General features: G+C 51.2%; 2 protein-coding genes across 2 annotated transcripts; one reads left to right on the top strand and one right to left on the bottom strand.

The window, feature by feature from the left end:
• The first annotated feature begins 1,048 nt into the window (after positions 1 to 1,048).
• Positions 1,049 to 5,083, top strand: LOC130484257 (uncharacterized). Its single transcript, XM_056857159.1, has 3 exons — positions 1,049 to 1,520; positions 2,556 to 2,759; positions 4,014 to 5,083. The coding sequence occupies exons 1-3, from the start codon at positions 1,049 to 1,051 to the stop codon at positions 5,081 to 5,083; spliced, it is 1,746 nt and encodes a 581-aa protein (XP_056713137.1).
• Positions 5,084 to 8,742: 3,659 nt separating this feature from the next.
• Positions 8,743 to 22,107, bottom strand: LOC130484258 (zinc finger protein 135-like). The gene is made up of 4 exons (XM_056857161.1): positions 22,084 to 22,107; positions 14,232 to 14,358; positions 12,531 to 12,695; positions 8,743 to 10,823 (listed from the first exon to the last, which is right to left on the bottom strand). The coding sequence occupies exons 1-4, from the start codon at positions 22,105 to 22,107 to the stop codon at positions 8,743 to 8,745; spliced, it is 2,397 nt and encodes a 798-aa protein (XP_056713139.1).
• Positions 22,108 to 22,467: the final 360 nt, after the last annotated feature.

Genomic DNA, 22,467 nt, shown 5'->3' on the forward strand with positions numbered 1-22,467 from the left:
TGTGCTGTGATTCGCACCTGGGACTTCTAGCCCAGGCCTCAACTAGCCTTACCAGTTCAGTGTGGACCAGCGTCTTGCTTTGATGGGGTCATTTGGAGCGGTGGAGTCTGATCTGGAGAACCAGGTTTGATTCCCCACTCCTCCACATGAGCAGCGGAAGGTAATCTACTGAACTGGATTTGTTTTCCGGCTCCTCCCCATGAAGCCAGTTGGGTGACCTTGGGCTAGTCACAGCTCTCTCAGCCCCACCTACCTCACAGGGTGTCTGTTGTGGGGAGGGTAAGGTGATTGTAAGCAGGTTTGATTCTTCCTTCAGTGGTAGAGAAAGTCGGCATATAAAACCCAACTCCTTCATTTTGTGGTTCTCCCGCAGCAGCACGCTCAGCTTTGGGAAGACGGCACTGATATTCCCAGGGCTTCCGATCTCTCTCTCTCTTTTTTTATTAATTTCCCCCCCAACATATTATAAAACATACAACAACATACAGCAAAAAACATACAAACCACACGACATAACAGTTCTTCCCTTCAATACATCTCTAGGACAAGTTACTGTTTGTGAATAACTAGAATGGGTTTATAATCCTTCTAACCTGGACTAATATAAAACTATTAACACAACGTCATATTGATTGGTTAAAACTACATTGACCTACTATATGTTTATCTATATATTTTACTTTATGAAAAGATTACACTTTCATATCAATGAGTAGTTAATAGAATTAAACTCAATTTGCTGATATAAAAAGTTAGCTTTTATGGAATTTAAAAAGCAGGTTTATTAAAAATTAAAGATAATGAAATGCTTTCTCCTCTCTCTTTTTTGCTCACATTTGCTTCTTCTTTCAGGGCTCTTTGGGATGAGGCCTTGTGACTCCCAGACAGGCCTTTGATCAGCGGTGGCGGCGCTCAAATCCATGTGGCTCCGGGACTTCAAGCAAGAACGGTTTTGAGCCCTGCGCATCGTCACTGGGGGGGGGGGGGCTGCACAACTGGCCGTTCTGGCTTCCGCTTCCTACGTCTCCTTTTGGCACGCGGACCCCCGATGTTTTCCTCAGCGGCGGAGAGAGAGAGAGACAAATGGGGACCGCGGTTTGACTCTCCCCCCTCCACCTCAGCTGCGGCCTCTCAGGCAAATGCGACCGGCCGGAAGAGGAAAGCCAACTTCTCCAACGACGAGACGGAAACGCTGGTGTGGAACGTTGTGCGGCACTTCAGCGCCTTGTATGGATCCGAGTCCTTCCGGGCTCACCCCGTCCGCCGGAAGCAGCTGTGGACGCAGATCCAGAGCCGGGTCAACTTCCTGGGCTACACGGAACGCTCCATCGATGACCTCAAGCACAAGTGGAGAGACCTCCGGCTGGACGTCAAGAAGAAGATAACAGCCAAGAAGCCCCTTCCTCTCCACCGGCCGGGACCCCCCCATAAGCCCCGCCTCACTCCCCTCGAGAAGATGGTGGCCTCGACCTTTCTTCAGCCCACCCATGACTCCGAGCCGGAGATCGTCCTGGACCCAGGTGAGCTGTGGCTCAGTGGCAGAGCATCTGCTTGGCATGCAGAAGGTCCCAGGTTCAGTCCCCAGGGGCATCTCCAGTTGAAGGGACCAGGCAAGTTGGTGATATGAAAGGCCTCCACCAGAGACCCTGGAGAGCTGCTGCCAGTATGAGTAGGCAATACTGACTTTGATGGACCCAAGGGTCTGATTCACTATAAGGCAGCTTCATGTGTTCATGCGATGTGCCATTTTGGGGAGGGGTTGTGGCTCAGCGGTAGAGCATCAGCTTGGCATGCAGAAAGCCCCAGGTTCAATCCCTGGCATCTCCAGTTAAAGGAACTAGGCAAGTAGGTGATGTGAAAAACCTCTGCCTGAGACCCTGGAGAGCCATGGGGAAGGGCTGTGGCTCAATGGCAGAGCATCTGCTTGGCATGCAGAAGGTGCCAGGTTCAATCCCCGGCAGCATCTCCAGTTAAAAGGACCAGGCAGGAAGTGATGTGCAAGAGCCATGCCTGAGATCCGGGAGAGCCATGGCCAGTGTTGAGTAGACAATACTGACCTTGATGGACTAAGTGTCAGATTCAGTATAAGGCAGTTTTGTGTCTTGGTATCTGATATTTAGAAAATGGTGTAGGAGAGGATGTTTTTCAGAGCGTCTTTGCTGCATTCATCACTATGTTGGCTCAGATCCATTTGCTGCCAGCGGTATTTTGCTCCAGCACAGGCTTTTCTCTTGCTGGCAGAAGAACTTATTGAACTAGTGAAAGGGCTTCTGGGGCCAGAGCACAATGCCACCGTTAGTGGCGCAGTCTACAGCAGCGGTTCCCAAACTGCGCTTCACAGAGCACTTGGTGCTCCACGAATCATCCTAAAAATACTAGTGTCATTTAGTTTAGTATATAGGTGCTAGGTGCTCCATGACGAATTTCTCTCCTTAAAAATGCTCCATGACTCAAAAAGTTTGGGAACCGCTGGTCTACAGGGTCCTGTCCTTTGTCCTTGGGATGTGCGATGCTTAAGGAAGAGTTCTAAAGCTGGCAGTTCTCTCCTGCTGCAGAGATTTTCTTCCCGGGGGCTTCCAAGCAGTCCTTCCTCCCGATGCAGCCTGGCGCCAGTCACCCCGGCATCTACATCGACACCAATGGGCAGCCCTCCTCTCTGCCCACCATGGAGGGCTCCACGGTCCCACGGTTGGCCGGCCAAAGCCCCGATCCGTCTATGATTTGTGACTACAGCAGAGGCGAAGGGCAGAGCAGTTCAGGTAAAGGTGACAGTGCACCCGCGTATCCCACAGTCTGCTAGCATCTGCCCACCCCTGATGCATGGGATTGTCTCCACTCACTATGTTTGGGGAGGGAAATCCTGAGACAAGAGAGGGAATTCTGTGAGCCTGGCTCTTCTGGGCTCTCTTTGGGGCAGATAATTGCCTCTATTTGTCTGGCTTTTTCCAGACTTAACAATGGGGAAACTGAGGAAGAGGTTGGTTCAGCAGACAAGAACTGAGAGGAATACGTATTGCATAAGCAGACTCCCGGTTTCTAGAATTGGGGGATGGAGCAAGAGAGAGCGTGGTGTGGTGGTTAAGAGCAGTGGATTGGAACAGTGGAGTCTGATCTGGAGAACCGGGTCTGATTCCCCACTCCTACACATGAGCGGCGGAGGCTAATCCGGATTTGTTTCCCCACTCCTACACATGAAGCCAGCTGGATGACCTTGGGCAAGTTACAGCTCTTTTAGAGCTTTCTCAGCCCCACCTACCTCACAGGGTGTCTGTTGTGGGGAGGGGGAGGGAAGGTGATTGTAAGCCAGTTTGATTCTCCCTTAAGTGGTAGAGAAAGTTGCCATATAAAAACCAATTTGTCATCGTCTTCTACTCCCATTGTTGTGTAAGGACCAAAATGTCTGACTAGGGTCGGGGAGACCTGAGTTAAAATCCCCCCTCTGCCATCCAGCTGGGTGGGCAGCAGTCTGTCAGGGAAGCCGTAGTTTTGGGTTTTTAGCACTGAGCAGGGAGTTAGGCTTGATGGACTCTAGGGACCTTTTCCCCTTCGGGGTTCCAGGAATGGTGGGCTTGCCCAGGAATCCATACTGGGTCTTAGTGGGGCGACCCTGGTCTCTGCTGAGTTTTATTCTTTCTCTTTATGCCCATGCAAAACAGATAGTGGAAACAACAAAACAATGTCCCTTCTGCAACGATATAAAATCGCAGTACGTTCTCCCCATATTGTCATCCTTTCCTGGGAGATCAGAAGAAGCTAAAGTTTCCCTTCTCTTAGCAGACTCCTCTTGAGAGATAACCACTCAAGTAGCCAAATTTTGCCTCTGGTCTAGTGGGATTCGTAAACGGCTGATTGAAAACCTTTCCCCATAGAAGATCTTTCCTCCTCCTCTTCAAATCATCCCTCCCAGAACTACCAACTTTTTATTATTTTAACCTAACTTTGACTTTTATTCAGAGCTGATATTGTATTGAAATAAGATTTGATTGATTGATATTCCTTCTCTTCTGTTTCAGCTGAGTCGGGGCCAGAGCTGCGGAGCCTGGAAATGTCGACCGTCTCGCCTCCTCTGAGAAACGAATCCCTGGTTTCCTACACATCCATGTCTGAGGAAGAGGAACAAGATGCCCCAGAGGCGGAAGGCGGGCTAGGCTCGCAGCCTGGCCTGGAGTCGCAGCTGTCAGCTGAGGAAGATGGGAAAGCAGCTGTCCGGCAAGCCGCGCTAATCCGCCGATGCAACTCGCAAGGTTCGGCGACGTCCCTGCCGGAGGATCCGATAGATGCCCATTCAGATTGGGGCCAGGGGGGCGCCTCTGAGATCCCGGCCCTGGGCCGAGCACTCCGCCCCGCGCAGCCGGAGGAGGAGGAAACCGCCAACCAAAGTGCAGAGATGGGCTCCTTTCCCCGGGGGCTGATGGGGGCCGCGTGGGAGAAGCAAGACGACGAGCAGCAGCAGTCCAGGTCCCCCCTCCATGCCGGGGCTCTCACGGAGGAGTCGCTGCCCTCTTCCGAGTCTCCCCAGGCGGACCGTGTACCGCCTCCTCAGCCTCTGCCGAGGAGAATGGGGTGCTCGCACCTGCGGGATGGCAGGCGAGAAACGTGGCGGACTAACCTCCATTGCTTGATGGACATGGAGGACCAGTGGGACCAGCTGTACCACCAGGAGTTGGCCATGTGGCAAGAGGAGAGGGCGCAGCAGCGCGAGGAGCGGGCCCGCGACAGGGAGCTCCAGTTCCGGCTGCTCGGGGTCCTCACTGACATCCGCGACGAACTGAGGTCCTTGCGGCAGGAGAGGACGGCGGCCCGGCAGGAGAGGGCTTCTCAGACTGCCGCGCCAGCCACTGCGCCGGCACCCACCGCCTCGCCTCCGCAGCCTGAAGCTGCGGCCACGAAGACTCCGGCTGATCCTGTCCCCCTCTTCTCCCTCGAAAGGGAAGAGGGCCTCTCTGGACCACCCCTGGTTAGCGCTGGCCGGGGAGAGGCAGCTGTGGCTACAAGAAGCCCCCGCGGCACTCCCCGGCGAGGGAGAGGTCGCCCCCGCGGCTCTACGTTGAGACACAGGCGGATGCTTATGACTAATAGCTAGAGGCGGATGCGCATTTGGTTTCTCCAAACCAATAGATACGGACCCTGTGCGTATGTGCGTGCAGAGCCTCCAAATTTCCTCCATGGGGGATACCAAGGCCTGAGAGTGTGTGTGTGTGTGTGTGCGTGTGATGGCAGGGAATGTGACCATATAAAGTATATTGCACTCTGCGTGAGAAAAGGGCGTTGGGGTACGTGTCTTTTCTCGGGAGGACGGCCACGGACAATCATGCCCAGGCGCTGGGTTCTGCAAGCTGGCAAACGGGCGAGTGTGACGAAGTAAGTGTTGGAAGGACAGAGCCACCCGCTGTAGCCTCCCTGGCCACACCCAAAGCCTTACTTCCAACGGGGCTGTGCCAAACGACACAAGCCCCCGTGGCCGTGCTGTTGTGCAACAGACTCGCTTGTAATTGAATGTAAATCCCAAAACGTTTGGGGCTGGACAGCCCAACGCTGATGCACAGCAGGTAATATTGATCCCACCAGCCGATGTGATGCTCCATGGTGCTGCCTTCAGAGGTATCGTCGTCCATCTAACGTGCGTTCAGGTTTGCGTATTCGCGCTAGTGCAGATGGAAGGGCCAGAAGGTGTGTGTGTGTGAAGGAGAGCCATACTTGTGCATAAGGGGTGTGTATGTGTGCAAAGCCTGTTAGCAGGAGTAGGGTTGCTACTCTTTGTGGGTCAGAGGAGGGAATTTAAGGGTTCTTAGTTGCTGTTGGTCAAACATTTTATGCAAATCATTTAATGGACTAATTTGCATATATATATATCTATAAACTTCTTTTTCTAAAAAAAGCAAACCAAAGTGTGGATTTCAGCACTGGCTTTATTAGCGATCTTTTTTTCAACAGCAGGCACCTTTCTGAGAATAAAAGTCACACGCAAGTCCACCTCCTCCCATGGGGTTTACTGTGGAATTTACCCAGAAAGAAGTTGGGGTTTTATATGCCGACTTTCTCTACCATGTAAGGAAGAATCAAACCCGCTTACAATCCCCTTCCCCACAATAGACACCCTGTGAGGTGGGTGGGACTGAGAGAGCTGTGACTAGCCCATGGTCACCCAGCTGGCTTCATATGGAGGAACGAGAAACAAATCGAGTTCACCAGATTAGCCTCCGCCGCTCATGTGGAGGAGTGGGAAATAAAAACCCGGTTCTCCTGATCAGAGCCCACCGCTCTTAACCACTACACCATGCTGACTCTCTGTTTCCCATTACCTGCAAATCCATGGGGAGTCTCCTGCCCCCCTCCTTCATCAGGAAAACAGAAACTCTCATGGAAATGGGTGCAGGGATAGCAGCTACCACCACCTTGCTGTTCAGGGACTGCGGAAAATACATACATGGGACCATCCCATCTTCCCTCTCCCATATCTGCCTCCATTTCCCTCTCTGCATCATGTCTTAATTTTTTAGTGGTGTTTGGGTTAGAATCATAGAATTGGGACCACCAGGGTCATCTAGGCCAACCCCCTGCACAATGCAGGAAATTCACAACTACCTCCACACCCCCAGTGATCCCCTACTCCAGGGGTGGGGAACCATTTTTCCGCCAAGGGCCATTTGGATATTTATAACATCCACATCATTCACGGGCCATACAAAATTATCAACTTAAAAATTAGTTGACTAAACGCCTAGCAAGCAGCTGCCCCAGATGACCCCCCCCCCGCACAGACAAGCAGGCAGGCATCCAACCGGTGGTGCACTCGCCCACCTGGTGACACAGGATGGTCTGTTGCACCAACTGGGCATAGCTGTCCAGCCGCAGGCCGGAGTTGCTCCTGCTCTGCATGGTCGGGGCTAGGTTCTACAGCTGACTCCTGCTACCTCCGCCTGCAGGGATGAAATGACACACTGGCTAAGAACTCATCCCCACCACACACATTCTGGCCTTGCCCCCTTTAACCCCTCCATTGCCGCCATTTCCGCCCCCAGCCCTCTTGTAGTACAGAGGGAATACGTTTCTCCATGGCCCGGGTGGGAAAGGGATAACACAGTTTCTTGGGCGGTCCTAGCAGCTTCTGCAAGGGGGAAAAAGGTTCCTTTTATTGGCAAAACAAACTCACATCCACCTTGAATAGAGGCTATTCCTGTCCGCGGGAGGGAGTGCATCACCAGTCTTAGATCCTTCTGAGCTAAGGATCTGCCAGGACCCACAAAGGGCCAGACCAAATGATTTCGGGGGCCTTAAATGGCTCCAGGGGCTGATGTTCCCCACCCCTGCCTTACTCCATGCCCAGAAGATGGCCAAGATGCCCTGCCTCTCATCATCTGCTTAAGGTCATAAAAGCAACATTGCTGACAGATGGCCATCTAGCCTCTGCTTGAAAACCTCCAGGGAAGGAGAGCTGACCGCTTCCCGAGGAAGCCTGTTCCACTTTCTTCCTCATGTCTAGACAGAAACTCTTTTGGTTTCACTTCAACCCGTTGGTTCTGGTCCGACCTTCTGGGGCAACAGAGAACAAGTTAGTACCCTCCTCTATAGGACAGCCTCTTCAAGTACTTGAAGATGGATATCTTGAACCTGAATTGTGTTTGTGCTTGAACTGCTTCCCCCCCCCAAAAAAAAACCGGTCTCTGCATATGCACAAACAATCCCCCAATATTTTTTTAATCAATTTTTTTCCTTTTTTCCCCCCTGCAAATGTGGGGTATCCCCTGCTTATGCAAAACCCTAAATTGTTGTGGCGCCTGGCTGTTTGTGAGGGTGCGGGCATGTGTGATAAACCTCCTAGTCAGTTTCAGGCTACTGGATTAATATTTTATTTACGTTTAAATATCTGTGCCCTGCTTTTCTCCCTGAAGGGAACACCCGCCTCCCCCCCCCCCAAGCAGCTTAAAACCCTAGTATAAAGCAACAAGTGAGGTCTTGGGACGATCCGATCCGACAGCCACCTCTGCCAAAGACACAGGCTTCAAGGAACAGGCCGAACAGGTCCTTTGGCCGCAGCTGAGCTTTATAACTACAACAGGAAGGGGGAAGCAGAAGCTCAGCAAAGGTCTTAAAGCTGGCCAAGAGGTTCCTCCGCATCTTTCCCTCCCAAAGATAAAGCAGGTGCCTGAAGGCTGCAGTAATGCGCCCTGATGCTCTATAGCCAGCCTGCTCAGACTTGGATGTAGGCAATGAACTCCTGCAATTTAATTACTCAAGGAATGAAGAAGGGCTTCCTTCCCGCTGTCCTGAATCTATCGGGGTTATCGGTTGGGAGAAAAGGTCCTTGCCGCACATCCTGAGCAATTTTATCAAGTCACCCCGCTTTAAATACTCAGCCAAAAAGCGTGGACACAGTAAAGTTTGTCACATGGTTTTCCTGTGGAACACGACCCTACCTAATCCTCCTTGTTGAACAGACACGCTTCAAACTAACCCTCTGAGCTTTCATGTACGAAAAGGAAGGTCCTCCACAGTTCCTTTCTCCCTAGATTTCTAGACAAAAAGGACAGCCACGTACATAAGATATCTTTAACTTTCTACCAGTGCTGCCAGAGAGCAGGTGGCTCTTCAGCGCCTATTAACACGAGAAACAACCTCCTCTCCTGTCCTGTCCTCAGTATGTGCTCACAGGCCTGGCCACAGAAGTTATGGGGTGTGCTTTTCCAATATTCTCGTCCTTTGCTTTACGCACAGCCGCCTCCCGGCCTGGGACTGCCTCCCTCATTGTTCCCCCCAACCCTCTGTCACCAGCCCCATCTGCATGCCCTTTGTACATGCCACGCTGCCGGCCCCTCCCTCTCTCACACCCACTTTTTTAACGTGCATCTTCTTGTGTAGGTTGAGGTAGCTCTTGTGAATGAAACCCTTGCCGCATTCGGCACACTGGAACGGCAGCTCGCCTGTGTGGCTCCGGCGGTGCATGATCAGGCGCGCCTTGTAGGCAAAGCGCTTCCCACACTCCATGCACCTGAAAGGCTTTGGGAGGCTTCGGTAGGGGATCCGGGCACCGGCTGCTGGCGACTCTTCGCTCTCCCCCTCTTTGCCCGGCTGCATTCCTGAGTGGACGCCCTGTTTGTGGCTGGCAGGACGTTTTCCACACGGGTCCTCAGTGGGCGGTAGAGGCTTCTGCCCAAGGTGAATTGTCTCTAACAAGCAGAGACAACACTTGGACCGACGTCTATTCCCACACTGGGGACAGGTGGAAAAATCCCCGTTCTTCCTGTGTTGCTGGAGGTGGCGGTGACCTGCGCTATTGAAGTTGAACACGATCCCACACAAACGGCACCTGTACCTCCTCCCTGCATGCCATGCCTGGTGGGAATGAAGGTATGACTTGCTAAGGCTCTTGCCGCATTCAGTGCATTGGGAGAGCTCCTCTTCCTGCCTCCTCCTCTTCTTCTCCTTCCTCTGTTCCGTGGCAACCGCTGGCGGGCTGGAGTCTTCCTGGCGCCCACCGCTCGGCGGCTCTTCTCCCAAATGTATCAGAATGGGCTTCCGAACGCTGCCTTTGTAGCCCAAGCTTTCTCCACAGAGAGGACCCCAATGGCGGCTCTCTTTGGCGTGGGCTTTCATGTGCGTGACCAGATGCCTCTTGTAAACAAACCTCTTCCCACATTCCTGGCACTTGTGCAGCTTCTTCGTTATGCCGACCGCCGCGCGGCTGCCGAAGCCACTCGCGGGGCCTGCGTTTTTGTCAGGCTCTGCAGCACTCTGGTGCTGCTCCGCTTTGTGCCTCTGCCGATGTTTGCCCAGGCTGTATCGACTGTTGAATCCCTTCTTGCAAAGGGAGCAAGTCCACCTAGCAGAAGACGTTTGCGACGGAGGGCCGGAGCTGTCCCTACTGGCCTCAGGCACCTCTCCGTTAGGCACCCATTTGTCACGATCCTTTGGACGCTCTGGGGAGGTTACACCATACCTGTATTTCTGCAGCCGCTGCTTATGGCAGTATCGGTAATGTAGCTGCAGGTTCCCTTCTAATCTGAACTTCTCCCCACACTGGTGGCACGAATAGGGTTTCTCTGGCTCGCTCTTGACATCCCCGTGCGGCTTTTCGTCTTTCTGCAAATGCGTCTTGCTGTTCTCCGTGCTCTTCTCAAAGCGGGACGCAAAATGCAGTGGGACGGAAAGCGCGCAGACGCAATTCTCCCCACATGGAGCATACGTGCACAGTTCTTCCTCAAAGTGGCTTTCCTCGTGCATCACAAGGTCGCTCTGGTGCGTAAAAGTGGTGTTGCACCGTGCACATGGCCAGACCTTCGCCTCCTCGTGGGTTTTCTGGTGCTGGAGGAAATCAAGGTACCTGCGGAAGCCCTCCCCACAGTCCGCACAGAAAAGCAATCTCTCCTCCGCTCGGCTCCCTTGGCCCGTGCCCGGGCTGTCTACGCATGCGCGGCTGTGGATCCTCTGATGCCTCTTCAGATGCCAGCTGCTGAGGAAGCAGACGCCACAATCCGGGCAAGGAAGGGATGGCTTCTGCAAGCTGACCCTGTTGTGGATACGAAGAAGCCCTTTCAACCGGAATGTCTCGCCACACCACCGACATATGTACGGCTTCAGTACTACGGCTGCCACCTGGGAATGCGTGGGGCTGGCCAATCCATGCGTGGCCTTTTCTGGGTGTGGAACGCACTCATCTCTCACTGGATTTCCCCTTTGCATTAATGGCACGCCCAAAAGCTTAGGGGGTCCCTCCAGGTCGCCCTCTTGAGCCAGCTCTTCCTCAAATCTGCTGTCTACCATCTTGGGTGGTCCCAGCGTCTCAGTATATTGTTTAGAGTATATCTGCCCAAGTCCTCCATCTGCTGGATTCAAGAGAATATGAAATTATTACCAATCTAGGAAAAACAGGGCAAAGGACAGCAAGACACTGGGGAAGGGGGAGGGATGAGAATACATCTTATTTGGTTAAGCGTCACTCCCCTCCCCCCGCCTATTTGGACTTTATTCCCAAGAATTTTAGAATGGATTAGACCAGTGGTTCCCAACGTGGGGCACACGCCCCACAGGGGGGCAATTTGATTTTTAAGGGGGGCAATTCGAGAATGAGCTATTAACAGTGAGTTTTTTGCATTTCTTATGGTTCTAGGGGCCTCATATATAGTATATAAATATATATTGTGAGATACGCATTTTTAAAATTAAAATGGCCTTTTAGACTTCCTCCACGTGAATAGGAGTTCACTTTTTGAATAATAAGAATTATATGTCACCGGGGGGGTGGGGAGGATCAGGATTTTAGAGATGCTTAGGTGGGGTATGGCCAAAATAAGGTTGGGAACCACTGGATTAGACTCGCCTAATCGGGCTCATCTGAGGTTTTATCTGTGCAGGTGGCTTTTGAATGACTAATGGGGCGAAGGCAGGGAGTGTCCAGGAAAGGCACAGGAGAAACGTCCAACATTTAGAATCGCTTCCTTCCACAATGGCCTTAAGAAAGCCAATAAAATTACAACCGGAGTTGAGAAAGTGAGAAATTTGTTTTCTCCCATTCCCAGAAATTTAAATGGGTTCAGACCAGTTCGTGGCTAACAGCCTCAGTTGTAGTTGAATGGAACAGAACCTCCATTTTCAGAGGCAGGGTATCTCAGCTGGGAAGCCAACAGCAGCAGCCAACTTTGTGTCCTGCTTTCAGGCCTTCTGAGAATGTAAAAACAGCCATGTTGGATCAGACCAATGGCTACGGTCGCCAGTGTCTAGGTGGGGCCTGGAGATCCCCCAGAATTACAATAGATCGCCAGATGACAGAGATCAATTCCCCTCCAGAAAATGGCTTATTTGGAGGGTGGACTCCAAATAGTGCCATACTCTGCTGAGGTCTCTTCTTCCCAAACCAGCTCCACCCCTAAACCCCCAGGAATTTCTCAACCTGAAGCTGGCAGCCTTACCAATGGTCCATCTAGCCTAGCATCCCGGTGGCCAAACGGGTTCCTCCAGAAGGCCCACAAACAGGACACAGAGGATAAAACCTCCCCCTATTGATGCCCCCCACCATATTTAGAAACCCCAGTATTCAGAAGGCTACTGCCTCTGAACGTGGAGGTTCCATCTGGCACCACGGCATACAGCCACTGACGGACCTCTGCTCCATGAAACTGTCTATTATAATTTAGTTTAATTGGGAATTGTTGGTTTTAATTAATGTCTGTGAAACTGAATGGTGTTTTATGGTATATTTGTTGTGACCTGCCCTGAGCCAGGCTTCAGCTGGGATAGAGGGCGGGATACAAATCCAACAAATAAATAAATAAATAAAATAAAATACCCCCCTTTTAAGGCCAACTGAAGTAGTAGCCACCTGAGGGAAACTGGCCGACTACTGTGGGAAACAGGATGCCGGACTAGACGGGCCATCGGTCTGGTCCAGCCCCTATATTCTTAAGCAAGAACTTGACTCGTAAAGCCAAACGCTCGGGGCCCCATAAACAACCCCATATTCTTGCACGCGGTACAAACTGCCGGCTGCATTGCTCCTTTCAACGACTGCTGCATGCAACCGAGCGCTCCCTCACTTTGGGTGCAGATGAGTAGGTTCTGGCTCCCGCTTCCAGATCCAAACGCTTCCTCGTTTTCACTCGCGGAAGAATCGCCCCGTCTGGGATCCTGGCTTTCTGCGCGGTTCTGCCACCCGCCTCCTTTAAACCACGCTATGACTTCAGAGCTGGTCGCGGGACTCCCTGCTCACAGAGAAAAAGAGACCACGCTGTGGCAAAGGATGCAGAAATGGCCGCGGAGCAAGGGAAAGACGGCCTCGGTTCTGAACCTGGTCTACATGCAGTCTCCGCTTCCCTTCTCCAATTCCTTTCAGGAATACATCAGAGGTCCCCAACCTTCAGACACAACAAGGTGGGCAGAGCCACAAAATGGCTGCCACAAGAGACCAAGCCAGCCACAAAATGGCTGCCGCAGCATAACTTCTTTTTTTAAAATATAAATTTTTATTAATTTTTATAACATAACACAAAAAACAAAAATAAACAATTACAATAAAAAGAAAACCAACATAAGAAAATACAAAAGAGTATCTATATATACTTATGCATACATTCATAGTTACAAAATTATGAAAACCAAAGATACCCCTTCGACCCACCACCCACCTTAAAAAAATGACCCTTCACCCGACTTCCGAAGAAGTGTCTTAACAGTTTTAAAAATATCTATTAACAGTATAATATGAAAATATCAAAACTAGTTTCTATAACTCACTAATTAAAGTAGTAAAATCCATTAATGCCAGTTTATCCCAATATGTGGCGGCCTTTGCCCAGGTTTTTTTAAATTCTTCCATATCTTTTCCATGTAGGAATTCGGTTAGTTTGGCCATCCTCATATACATCCATAATTTCTCTCTCCAGCCACAAATTGAAGGTTTATTCACTTGCTTCCAAACTTTAGCTATTACAATTCTTGCAGCAGCAAAACTATATTAGCAAATAACCCTATCATTATTAGACATATTTTTTTTGGAATTCCCAATAAACAAAATGCAGGTTTTCTTTTTATTCTACCATTAATCAAATTATTAGTTTCCCTAATTACTTTTTTCCAAAAAGTTTTAATTTTTTTACATATCCACCATACATGCATAAAAGTGCCTCTTTCCATTCCACATTTCCAACATAAATCCACTGATGCTAACAAATTTAGTTGGAGATGAAAAGCAGGTTTTAGGGGATGACCCAATTGATGAAGATAATGCACATCCATCAATCAGTCTATGAAATACAAACTGCAGGCTCGTGATGCCTCAGTTTGTCCCAGGGCTGTGCAGGGAAGGGAGTTTTAACTTGTCAACTGAACTGTCAGTTTTGCAACCCAACGCTGGCTCCCCACTTTATTAGTAATTTAAAGGGGTGGGGGACTTTTTTAAAAATTCCCCTCAAAATGCTAACAACAAAACACGGCATTTGGCTTCAAATAGCAAAAACTGAGTGGAGCTTGAAGGGTAAAGCCTTTTCCCTCCCTGCACAGCCCTAAGGGAAACTGAGGCTGCCTGAGTCCGTTTATCTGTGTCAGGTCTGTTTATGCCTTTAGATAAATGAAATTCTAGGGAATGTCTTGCTAGATCAGTTGTGGAAGCCGACTTCTCTGCGTACAAAGCAATCTCAGTTAGACAAAAAAAAGAGTTCAGATACCAAGAGGCCTGCAGTTTCTAGTTTATGAAAAGTGGCCACCCTGAAAGCCGCTCCCAGTCTGAGGGTTCTCCTTACCTATGGCGATCAGAGATTCGTAGTTCTCCTTCAACACCTCAAAGTACAGTTCCTGCTGCCATTTCTCCAGCATCTGCAACTCCTCCATTGAGATATGAACCATGACGTCCTCGAATCTCACCTGCACCTGTGAGAAATGGGCCACGTTAAAAACTTGAATCGTTCTGTTCATCGACCAGATGTTAAAAGCCACAGATTTTAAGCAAAGGCATGCACAACGGAAAGGAGAAATTCAATCTCTGCTGCAAGAAGCCTACATGGAATTGTGGTGTTTAGATGGTGCCATTGCTTAAAACAAGGTTAGCAGCAATTAAACTCCCATGGGCCTCAGTGAAGCTGAAATCAGGAAAAGTATTTCTAGTTCTCTTATAGGCACAGAATATTTTTTCCTCCTATGGAGGTCCAAATGGATCGTGTTGCACCTGCAGTCTAAAGCCCACAAAACACTTGACCACAGGCTTACAATCACCTTCCCTTCCCCTCCCCACAACAGACCACCCTGTGAGGTAGGTGAGGCTGAGAGAGTGTGACTAGCCCCAAGGTCACCCAGCTGGCTTCATGTGCAGGAGTGGGGAAACAAATCCAGTTCACCAGATTAGCCTCTGCCGCTCATGTGGAGGAGTGGGAATCGAACCCGGTTCTCCAGATCAGACTCCACCACTCCAAACCACCACTCTTAACCACTACACCATGCTGGCTCTCTGAAGAGCCCTGCTGGATCAGATCCGTGGCCCATCTAATCCAGCATCCTGACCTGCACAGTGGCTAGTGAGTTGCTCTGGAGTGTCAACAGGGCATAGAGACCGAGACCTTCCCGTGATGCGGCCTCCTAGCAATACTGTTCTGTCTATCTCAGCATGATCAACTGCAGGGGTCCCCAACCTTTTTGAGCCTGCGGGGCACCTTAGGTGGTGGGCACACCTACAAAATGGTTGCCACACGAGGCAGAGCTCTACACACAGGGGAAGCCGATGTGCAAGGGAGAAAAGGGATAATTTAATTTAAATACACTGGGAAAGAGAAGCGATAAGAGAATACAACCAACCCTAGTGGCAGCTGCAAATGAAATAATGCTATTTTACTCTGCACAGCCATTCAGGTCTCTGGTGGTCAATCAGAAGCCATCCTGGGCAAGACCCACTTTTTAAGAAAGGTGTTGGCAGCCATGGTACCCACAGGAACCATATTGGAGACCCCCACCACCAATCTACCGTGCCTGGCAGCATCCCTCCAGAGCTTCAGGCAGAGAACCTCTAGCCAAGGACGATGCCAAGGACTGATCCTGAGACCTTCTGCATGCCAAGCAGGGGGTCTACCCCGGTGCCACATCCTCTGCCCTAAATCTCTAACACCAGCCCTCTCTCCCAAAAAGCCACGTGGCAGAGCGCTTTTAAAGGGGTCTTTTCAAAGAGGGAGCCTGCGATTCTAGCACGGGTGGTGTGTGTGTGTGTATGGGGGGGATGTGCTGTTCAGAGAAGAGAAAACCCCTCGAGTCTTCAGATGTGCTGAACGCAGGACCAGGGGGGACTTTTGCCCAGAAAGGCTTCTAATTGGCCACTAAAGATTTCACTGGCTGTGCAGATTTTTAAAAACAGTGCTTTGGCAGCAGCTGCCACCACAGCACAAGGATCTTGTGCGTATCTGAAGGTCAGCTGCGGCATTCATTTTGTGCCTGTACCCACCATGCGGTGTCAAAAGTCCAAAAGCGCCCCACAAGCTCAAAAAGGTTGGGGATCCCTGGTGTAGTGAGAAGAAATTTAACTCCCCCCCCCCAGTTATTCTTCCCCCTACACGATTTGCATACGCTTCTTCAGTGGGATCTAGAACAATGTAAATGAAAACGAGAAAAAATAAATTACCATTAAAAAGCAGAGTTAAGAAACTTAGTAAAAAGACCGTAAGCACTGAGCATCTGAAAAATGCATAAATTTACCCAGAACCACAAATCCATGAGCATGTTTCTGAAATTATATAAGGTTGGAAACACAATCTTAAAATGAAATTCATATAGATCACTCTAAAACGTTCGCAAATTAGAAAAATATACACGTAACCTGTAAAACTGTATAACCAAAGCAGTTCTCATAGCAACAGTTTCAGAGAGAGAAGGGTCACGATCCTACTAGGTGTTTATTTCATACAATTGATAACAATTGAGGCTTTAATTTAACCTATGAGGAACTAGAACAGTGAGTCTCAACATCAGCTCAGCCTCTTTTTTCTAAAAGAGTTTTAGCCCTATGACATTCAGATCTAACAATACCCGAAAATGTTACATCTTTTGGTCCATGGTTGTGTTGGAACAAAGGGCCATCTGTATTTTTTTTTTCTTTTAAGATGGGTATTAGTTTTCTCTTCTGCAATCCTTATTCTTTCTCAAGGTTTTGCCAGCATACAGCTTCTCGCGAGGACATTTAATAATATATGCTACCTGTAGAAAAGAGCAAGAGTCCAGTAGCACCTTAAAGACTAACAACATTTCTGGCAGGGGGTGAGCTTTCGTGAGTCACAGCTCCCTTCTTCAGAAGTATGCTACCTGAGCAGAGTTAAATGGGGTGAAATTACAGAGTATGGTTTCTTGTCATACAGATCAATAAAAAGTGTTATTGTGGCTTTTAAGCCTGCAGAAAGAGCAGTTTCCACAAGGAAAATGTCCTTTAGGTGGACTGGACCCCAGTGGGATTTGTTGTGACGTAATAGATTTCAGGGGGTGGGTTGCATTTATTTATTTATACTCCGCTTTTCTCCCCACAGTTGGGACTCAAAGCAGCTTAGAACACTGTTCTTTCCTCCTCCATTTTCTGACAACAACCCTGTGAGGTAAGCCAGGATGAGCATTTTTGACAGGCCCAAGTTCACCCAGCCAGCTTCTACGGGAGAAGAGGGGATTCAAACCAAGGTCACCCAGGGTCTCTACCCACTATACCATTCTGGCCAGTCCAAAATCAATGGCTGACCAGAGCATCCAGAAAATGTTCTGGCTTCGCCTGTGGCCAGCCTCGCAGGGCAGAAGCAGGAAACCAAAAGGGACTCCCTGTAGCCCTCATCAGCATTCACAGTTAAGGAGCACCGCAGAGGACTCTGCGGGACAGGGCATTTGAGTGCACATGCACAGTGGAGGCGGGTGCCGGCCCAGTCGGCAAGATCTGCTGTCGCAAACTTTATAGAATTTATAAAAATATTGCACAAGTGACTGAGGAACAAAATAATGCATTCCTTTTGCAACTTTTATAACTGGACACAAAACGGCTGCAGCTTAAGGCTTCAGTTTGCCACCGGTGCCCTCGAACATCAGAGACTCCCAGATGCTTAACGGTAACTCCTTTCTCACATAAAAACCAACTGTTCAAAGGAATCCCGGTGGCGCAAAACTTCCTCTCTCTGTTTCGTTGTCCCCAGGAAACTTGACTCCCCCTAATTTGTGATACCAGTTCAGGACTGCATTGCACTGCTGTTTTCCCTGCATGTGCACATTTCTTGCAGCATACTGCTTCCTACTAGGGCAACGATGCATGCTGCGCTACCCCACTCTTCGAGGAACCATCGTTCCGTGACATGCAGAAGGTCCCTGGTTCAAACCCCGCTACCTCCCACAAAAGCAGAGTTCTGTTAGCAGAGCTGAGAAAAGACCCACACACCCCAAGCCTGAGAATTTGCATGGTTGCAGCCATCAAAAGTGGACCACGGGTAATAGCCCAAAGGCTTTTGGGAATTTGCAGTAACGGGTTTAAATTGCGAGTGGAAAAGGTACCAGATGGATATTGGGGATTTTTTTTTTTTACAGCAGGAGTTGTTCGACAAAGGAATCAACCACCTAGGGAGGTGGAGAGCTCCCCCTCTCTGGCAGTCTTTTAAGCAGAGGCTGGACAAGCACTTGTCAGGGATGCTCCAGGCCGATCCCGCATTGAGCAGGGGGTTGGACTAGATGGCCTGTAGGACCCCTTCCAGCTCTATGATTCTATGATTGTCACCTGGCCCTCAAGCCAGCGCTGTCAAAACCGACAGAACCGCAGTACAAACGGGAACCCCCCCATCAAGGGTGGAGGGCCAGACGTGACCCAAAATAATTCAAGCCCTCCCTCACCTTACAGTAAGCAATCCTTGATGTTACAAGATGAGCAAACAGCGTGGCTCTGTGCACCATCTCAACACTATCTTGCAACTGTGCATTAAGGGGAACATTGTGTGCATGGGGGAAGGGGGGAGAGACAGGTTGGCTGAATCTCTTGGAAACTGCTCTGTCACTTCCCCTTTCTCCTTCGCCCAGAAGCTAAGCTGGTGTTAAACACGTGGTTCAAAAGCCAACGTGTCTGGCTACCTCAACTGCAGGCGCAACAGGGTTGGGTTTGCAGTATTTCCTTCACTACCCCCTGTTCCGATCTAAGTCAGCAGCAGCAGCCTAACAGGCAGGAACTAAGCAAGCTAAACTCCCCACCCCACCCCCTAAGTCAAGAAGATTGCGGAAGCGATGAAGATCCTTGTGCTGTGGTGGCAGCTGCTGCCAAAGCCACATTTTAAAAAATCCGCAGAGCCAATCGGAAGCCTTGCTGAGCAAAAGCCCTTCCTGGCCCCACCCATTTCCAAAAACACTGGGCGGGTGCCAGAAAGCACTTCATGGCTTGGGAATCCTGGGTTAAGAGTCTCACACCTGAATTCAAATCCCCATCCAGCCATGGAGCTCAGCAGGTGTCCCTGGGCCAGGCCTTCTCTCTCAGCATCCCCATCTCACAGGGTTGTTGTGTGAATGACATGGAAGAGAAGATAATTCACAGTGGGTAGCCGTGTTAGTCTGTTTGCAGTAGTCAAAAAGGGCAAGAGTCCAGTAGCACCTTAAAGACTAACAAAAATATTTTCTGGTAGGGTATGAGCTTCTTCACTTCTGAAGAAGTGAGCTGTGGCTCACGAAAGCTCATACCCTACCAGAAAATATTTTTGTTAGTCTTTAAGGTGCTACTGGACTCTTGCCCTTTTTGACTATGGAAGAGAAGAGAACCGCTTACGCCACCCTGAACTCCTGGGAGGGAGGACAGGATCCAAGTGCAATAAATGTAATGAATGAACCAATCTCGCTCCGTGGCAAGAAAGAGAGTTCAGTTGTAGAGCATCTGTGTCGCATGCAGAAGGTCCCAGGTTCAATTCCTGGCACATCTCCAGTTGAAATGGGCTGAGAAAGAGCTTCACAGCCGCTCCCAGCTGGGGCAAACAATCCTGACGTGTGTGTGTGCGTCTGCTTCATGGGTTCAAAACAACACCTACGAGGATATTATTTTGAAAGGGACAAAAAGCACATTTGTTTTAAAACCGTTTGTCCTGGGCTTAAAAAAAATAAAATTACAAATATTTAAATACCGTACAGCATTTCCTGTAAGTATGATCAAAAATAACCATCACACTAGAAGCCCCAGGCGTTTTCAGCTACAGCAAGACATCTCAAAGCCAGACTCACTGTTCAAATTTCAGCCCTTACTTTCGTTTCTGAACTGCCGCCCCGGGAAATGCATTTCCACTTACCGATCCACTCCCCGAGCATCCAAGTAAGCCATCAGGGAAGTTTTCCACAAAATCCAATTGCAAGCTCTCCATCCCACCACCCCGCTTCCAGCTCCTGCCCAGATTCCCATGTGGCAGAGAGTCCTACAGCCTCCGTCCTGGCCTACAGCTTGAAGTAAAACAAGCCTAGCTCTCCCTAAAGGGGCCTTCACCCTGTAGGAAAAGGAACACTGTTTTTGTCCTATTCCCTCCATTCTTGGGAGACAGAAAACAAACACCACAGTCTTTTGGGCATGGAGTAGGGGTCACTGGGGGAGTGGGGGTGGGAGGTACCTCCCATCCCCACCCCACTGACCCCCTACTCCATGCCCAGAAGATGACCAAGATTCCCTCTTTCTCTCATGTCCTCAACCTCCCCCCCCCACCCCACCGACCCCCTACTCCATGCCCAGAAGATGACCAAGATGCCCGCTCTCTCTCATGTCCTCTCCCTCCCATCCCCACCCCACCGACCTCCTACTCCATGCCCAGATGACCAAGATGCCCTCTTTCTCTCATGCCCTCTACCTCCCATCCCCACCCCACCGACCCCCTACTCCATGCCCAGAAGATGACCAAGATGCCCGCTCTCTCTCATGCCCTCTACCTCCCATCCTCACCCCACCAACCCCCTACTCCATGCCCAGATGACCAAGATGCCCTCTTTCTCTCATGTCCTCTCCCTCCCATCCCCACCCCACCGACCTCCTACTCCATGCCCAGAAGATGACCAAGATGCCCTCTTTCTCTCATGTCCTCTCCCTCCCATCCCCACCCCACCGACCTCCTACTCCATGCCCAGAAGATGACCAAGATGCCCTCTTTCTCTCATGCCCTCTACCTCCCATCCCCACCGCACCGACCCCCTACTCCATGCCCAGAAGATGACCAAGATGCCCTCTTTCTCTCATGCCCTCTACCTCCCATCCCCACCCCACCGACCCCCTACTCCATGCCCAGATGACCAAGATGCCCTCTTTCTCTCATGCCCTCTACCTCCCATCCTCACCCCACTGACCTCCTACTCCATGCCCAGAAGATGACCAAGATGCCCTCTTTCTCTCATGCCCTCTCCCTCCCATCCCCACCCCACCGACCCCCTACTTCATGCCCAGAAGATGACCAAGATGCCCGCTCTCTCTCCTGCCCTCTCCCTCCCATCCCCACCCCACCGACCTCCTACTCCATGCCCAGAAGATGACCAAGATGCCCTTTCTCTCATGCCCTCTACCTCCCATCCTCACCCCACCGACCCCCTACTCCATGCCCAGAAGATGACCAAGATGCCCTCTTTCTCTCATGCCCTCTACCTCCCATCCCCACCCCACCGACCCCCTACTCCATGTCCAGATGACCAAGATGCCCTCTTTCTCTCATGCCCTCTACCTCCCATCCTCACCCCACCGACCCCCTACTCCATGCCCAGATGACCAAGATGCCCGCTCTCTCTCATGTCTTCTCCCTCCCATCCCCACCCCACCGACCTCCTACTCCATGCCCAGAAGATGACCAAGATGCCCTCTTTTTCTCATATCCTCTCCCTCCCATCCCCACCCCACCGACCTCCTACTCCATGCCCAGAAGATGACCAAGATGCCCGCTCTCTCTCATGTCCTCTCCCTCCCATCCCTACCCCACCGACCCCCTACTCCATGCCCAGATGACCAAGCTGCCCTCTTTCTCTCATGCCCTCTCCCTCCCATCCCCACCGACCCCCTACCCCATGCCCAGAAGATGACCAAGATGCCCTCTTTCTCTCATGCCTTCTCCCTCCCATCCCCACCCCACCTACCCCCTACCCCATGCCCAGAAGATGACCAAGATGCCCTCTTTCTCTCATGCCCTCTACCTCCCATTCCCACCCCACCGACACCCTACCCCATGCCCAGAAGATGACCAAGATGCCCTCTTTCTCTCCTGCCCTCTCCCTCCCATCCCCACCCCACCGACCCCCTACTCCATGCCCAGAAGATGGCCAACCTCTGCCCTGCAAGCCTGTTAGGTGGTCTTGGGCCGCCCCCCCCCCCCTCCGCCTAGCCGACCTCCCAGGTTCCCTGTGAATATGCAAATGGTGGAGAGGCGAAGGAGGAAGGGAAGCCCCTTGGGGTCCCTAAAAAGCGGGGTGGAAGCGAAGCAAAACCAAAGAGAGGCTCGCTTTTGCTCCTTGGAAGAGGCTCCTCTGCGAGGAAAGGAGGAAGCCGGAGCCCGCCTGCCCGCCATCTCTCCTCCCCCACCACCCACCCCCCTACCCCCCACCCCCCTACCTCCCTCGCCTTGTGCAAAGCGGGAGGGGAGGGGGTCGCGTGGGGCCAGCAGACCCTACCTGGCACGCGCCGCCCCCGGCCATGGCGCCTGCAGAAGCCGCCGGTTGCAACCTCGCCCCGCCTCGTCCTGCTCAGCCGCTGCGCCGGGGCGGGCCTGGCGGGGCGGGGCGGAAGCTGGACTCGCGAGTCCGGCTGGGACACGCGCTCCCCGTTCCCACGTGGGAGGGCGCGCACGCGGCATCCGGGCCGAGGGCAAGGAGGCGAAGCCGCGCAGTTCGTTACTCCGAGGTCCAGAGCAGCGTTGGGGACGGCGCTTTGCAGAGCATAAGACCATGAGAGGGAGGGCACCTTGGCCATCTTCCGGGCATGGAGGAGGGGTCGCTGGGGGGAGGTGGTGGTGCATTTCCCGCATTGTGCAGGGGGTTGGTCTAGATGACCCTGGT

This window comes from Euleptes europaea, chromosome 11 (assembly GCF_029931775.1).
Source record: "Euleptes europaea isolate rEulEur1 chromosome 11, rEulEur1.hap1, whole genome shotgun sequence".
Taxonomy (NCBI): domain Eukaryota; kingdom Metazoa; phylum Chordata; class Lepidosauria; order Squamata; family Sphaerodactylidae; genus Euleptes; species Euleptes europaea.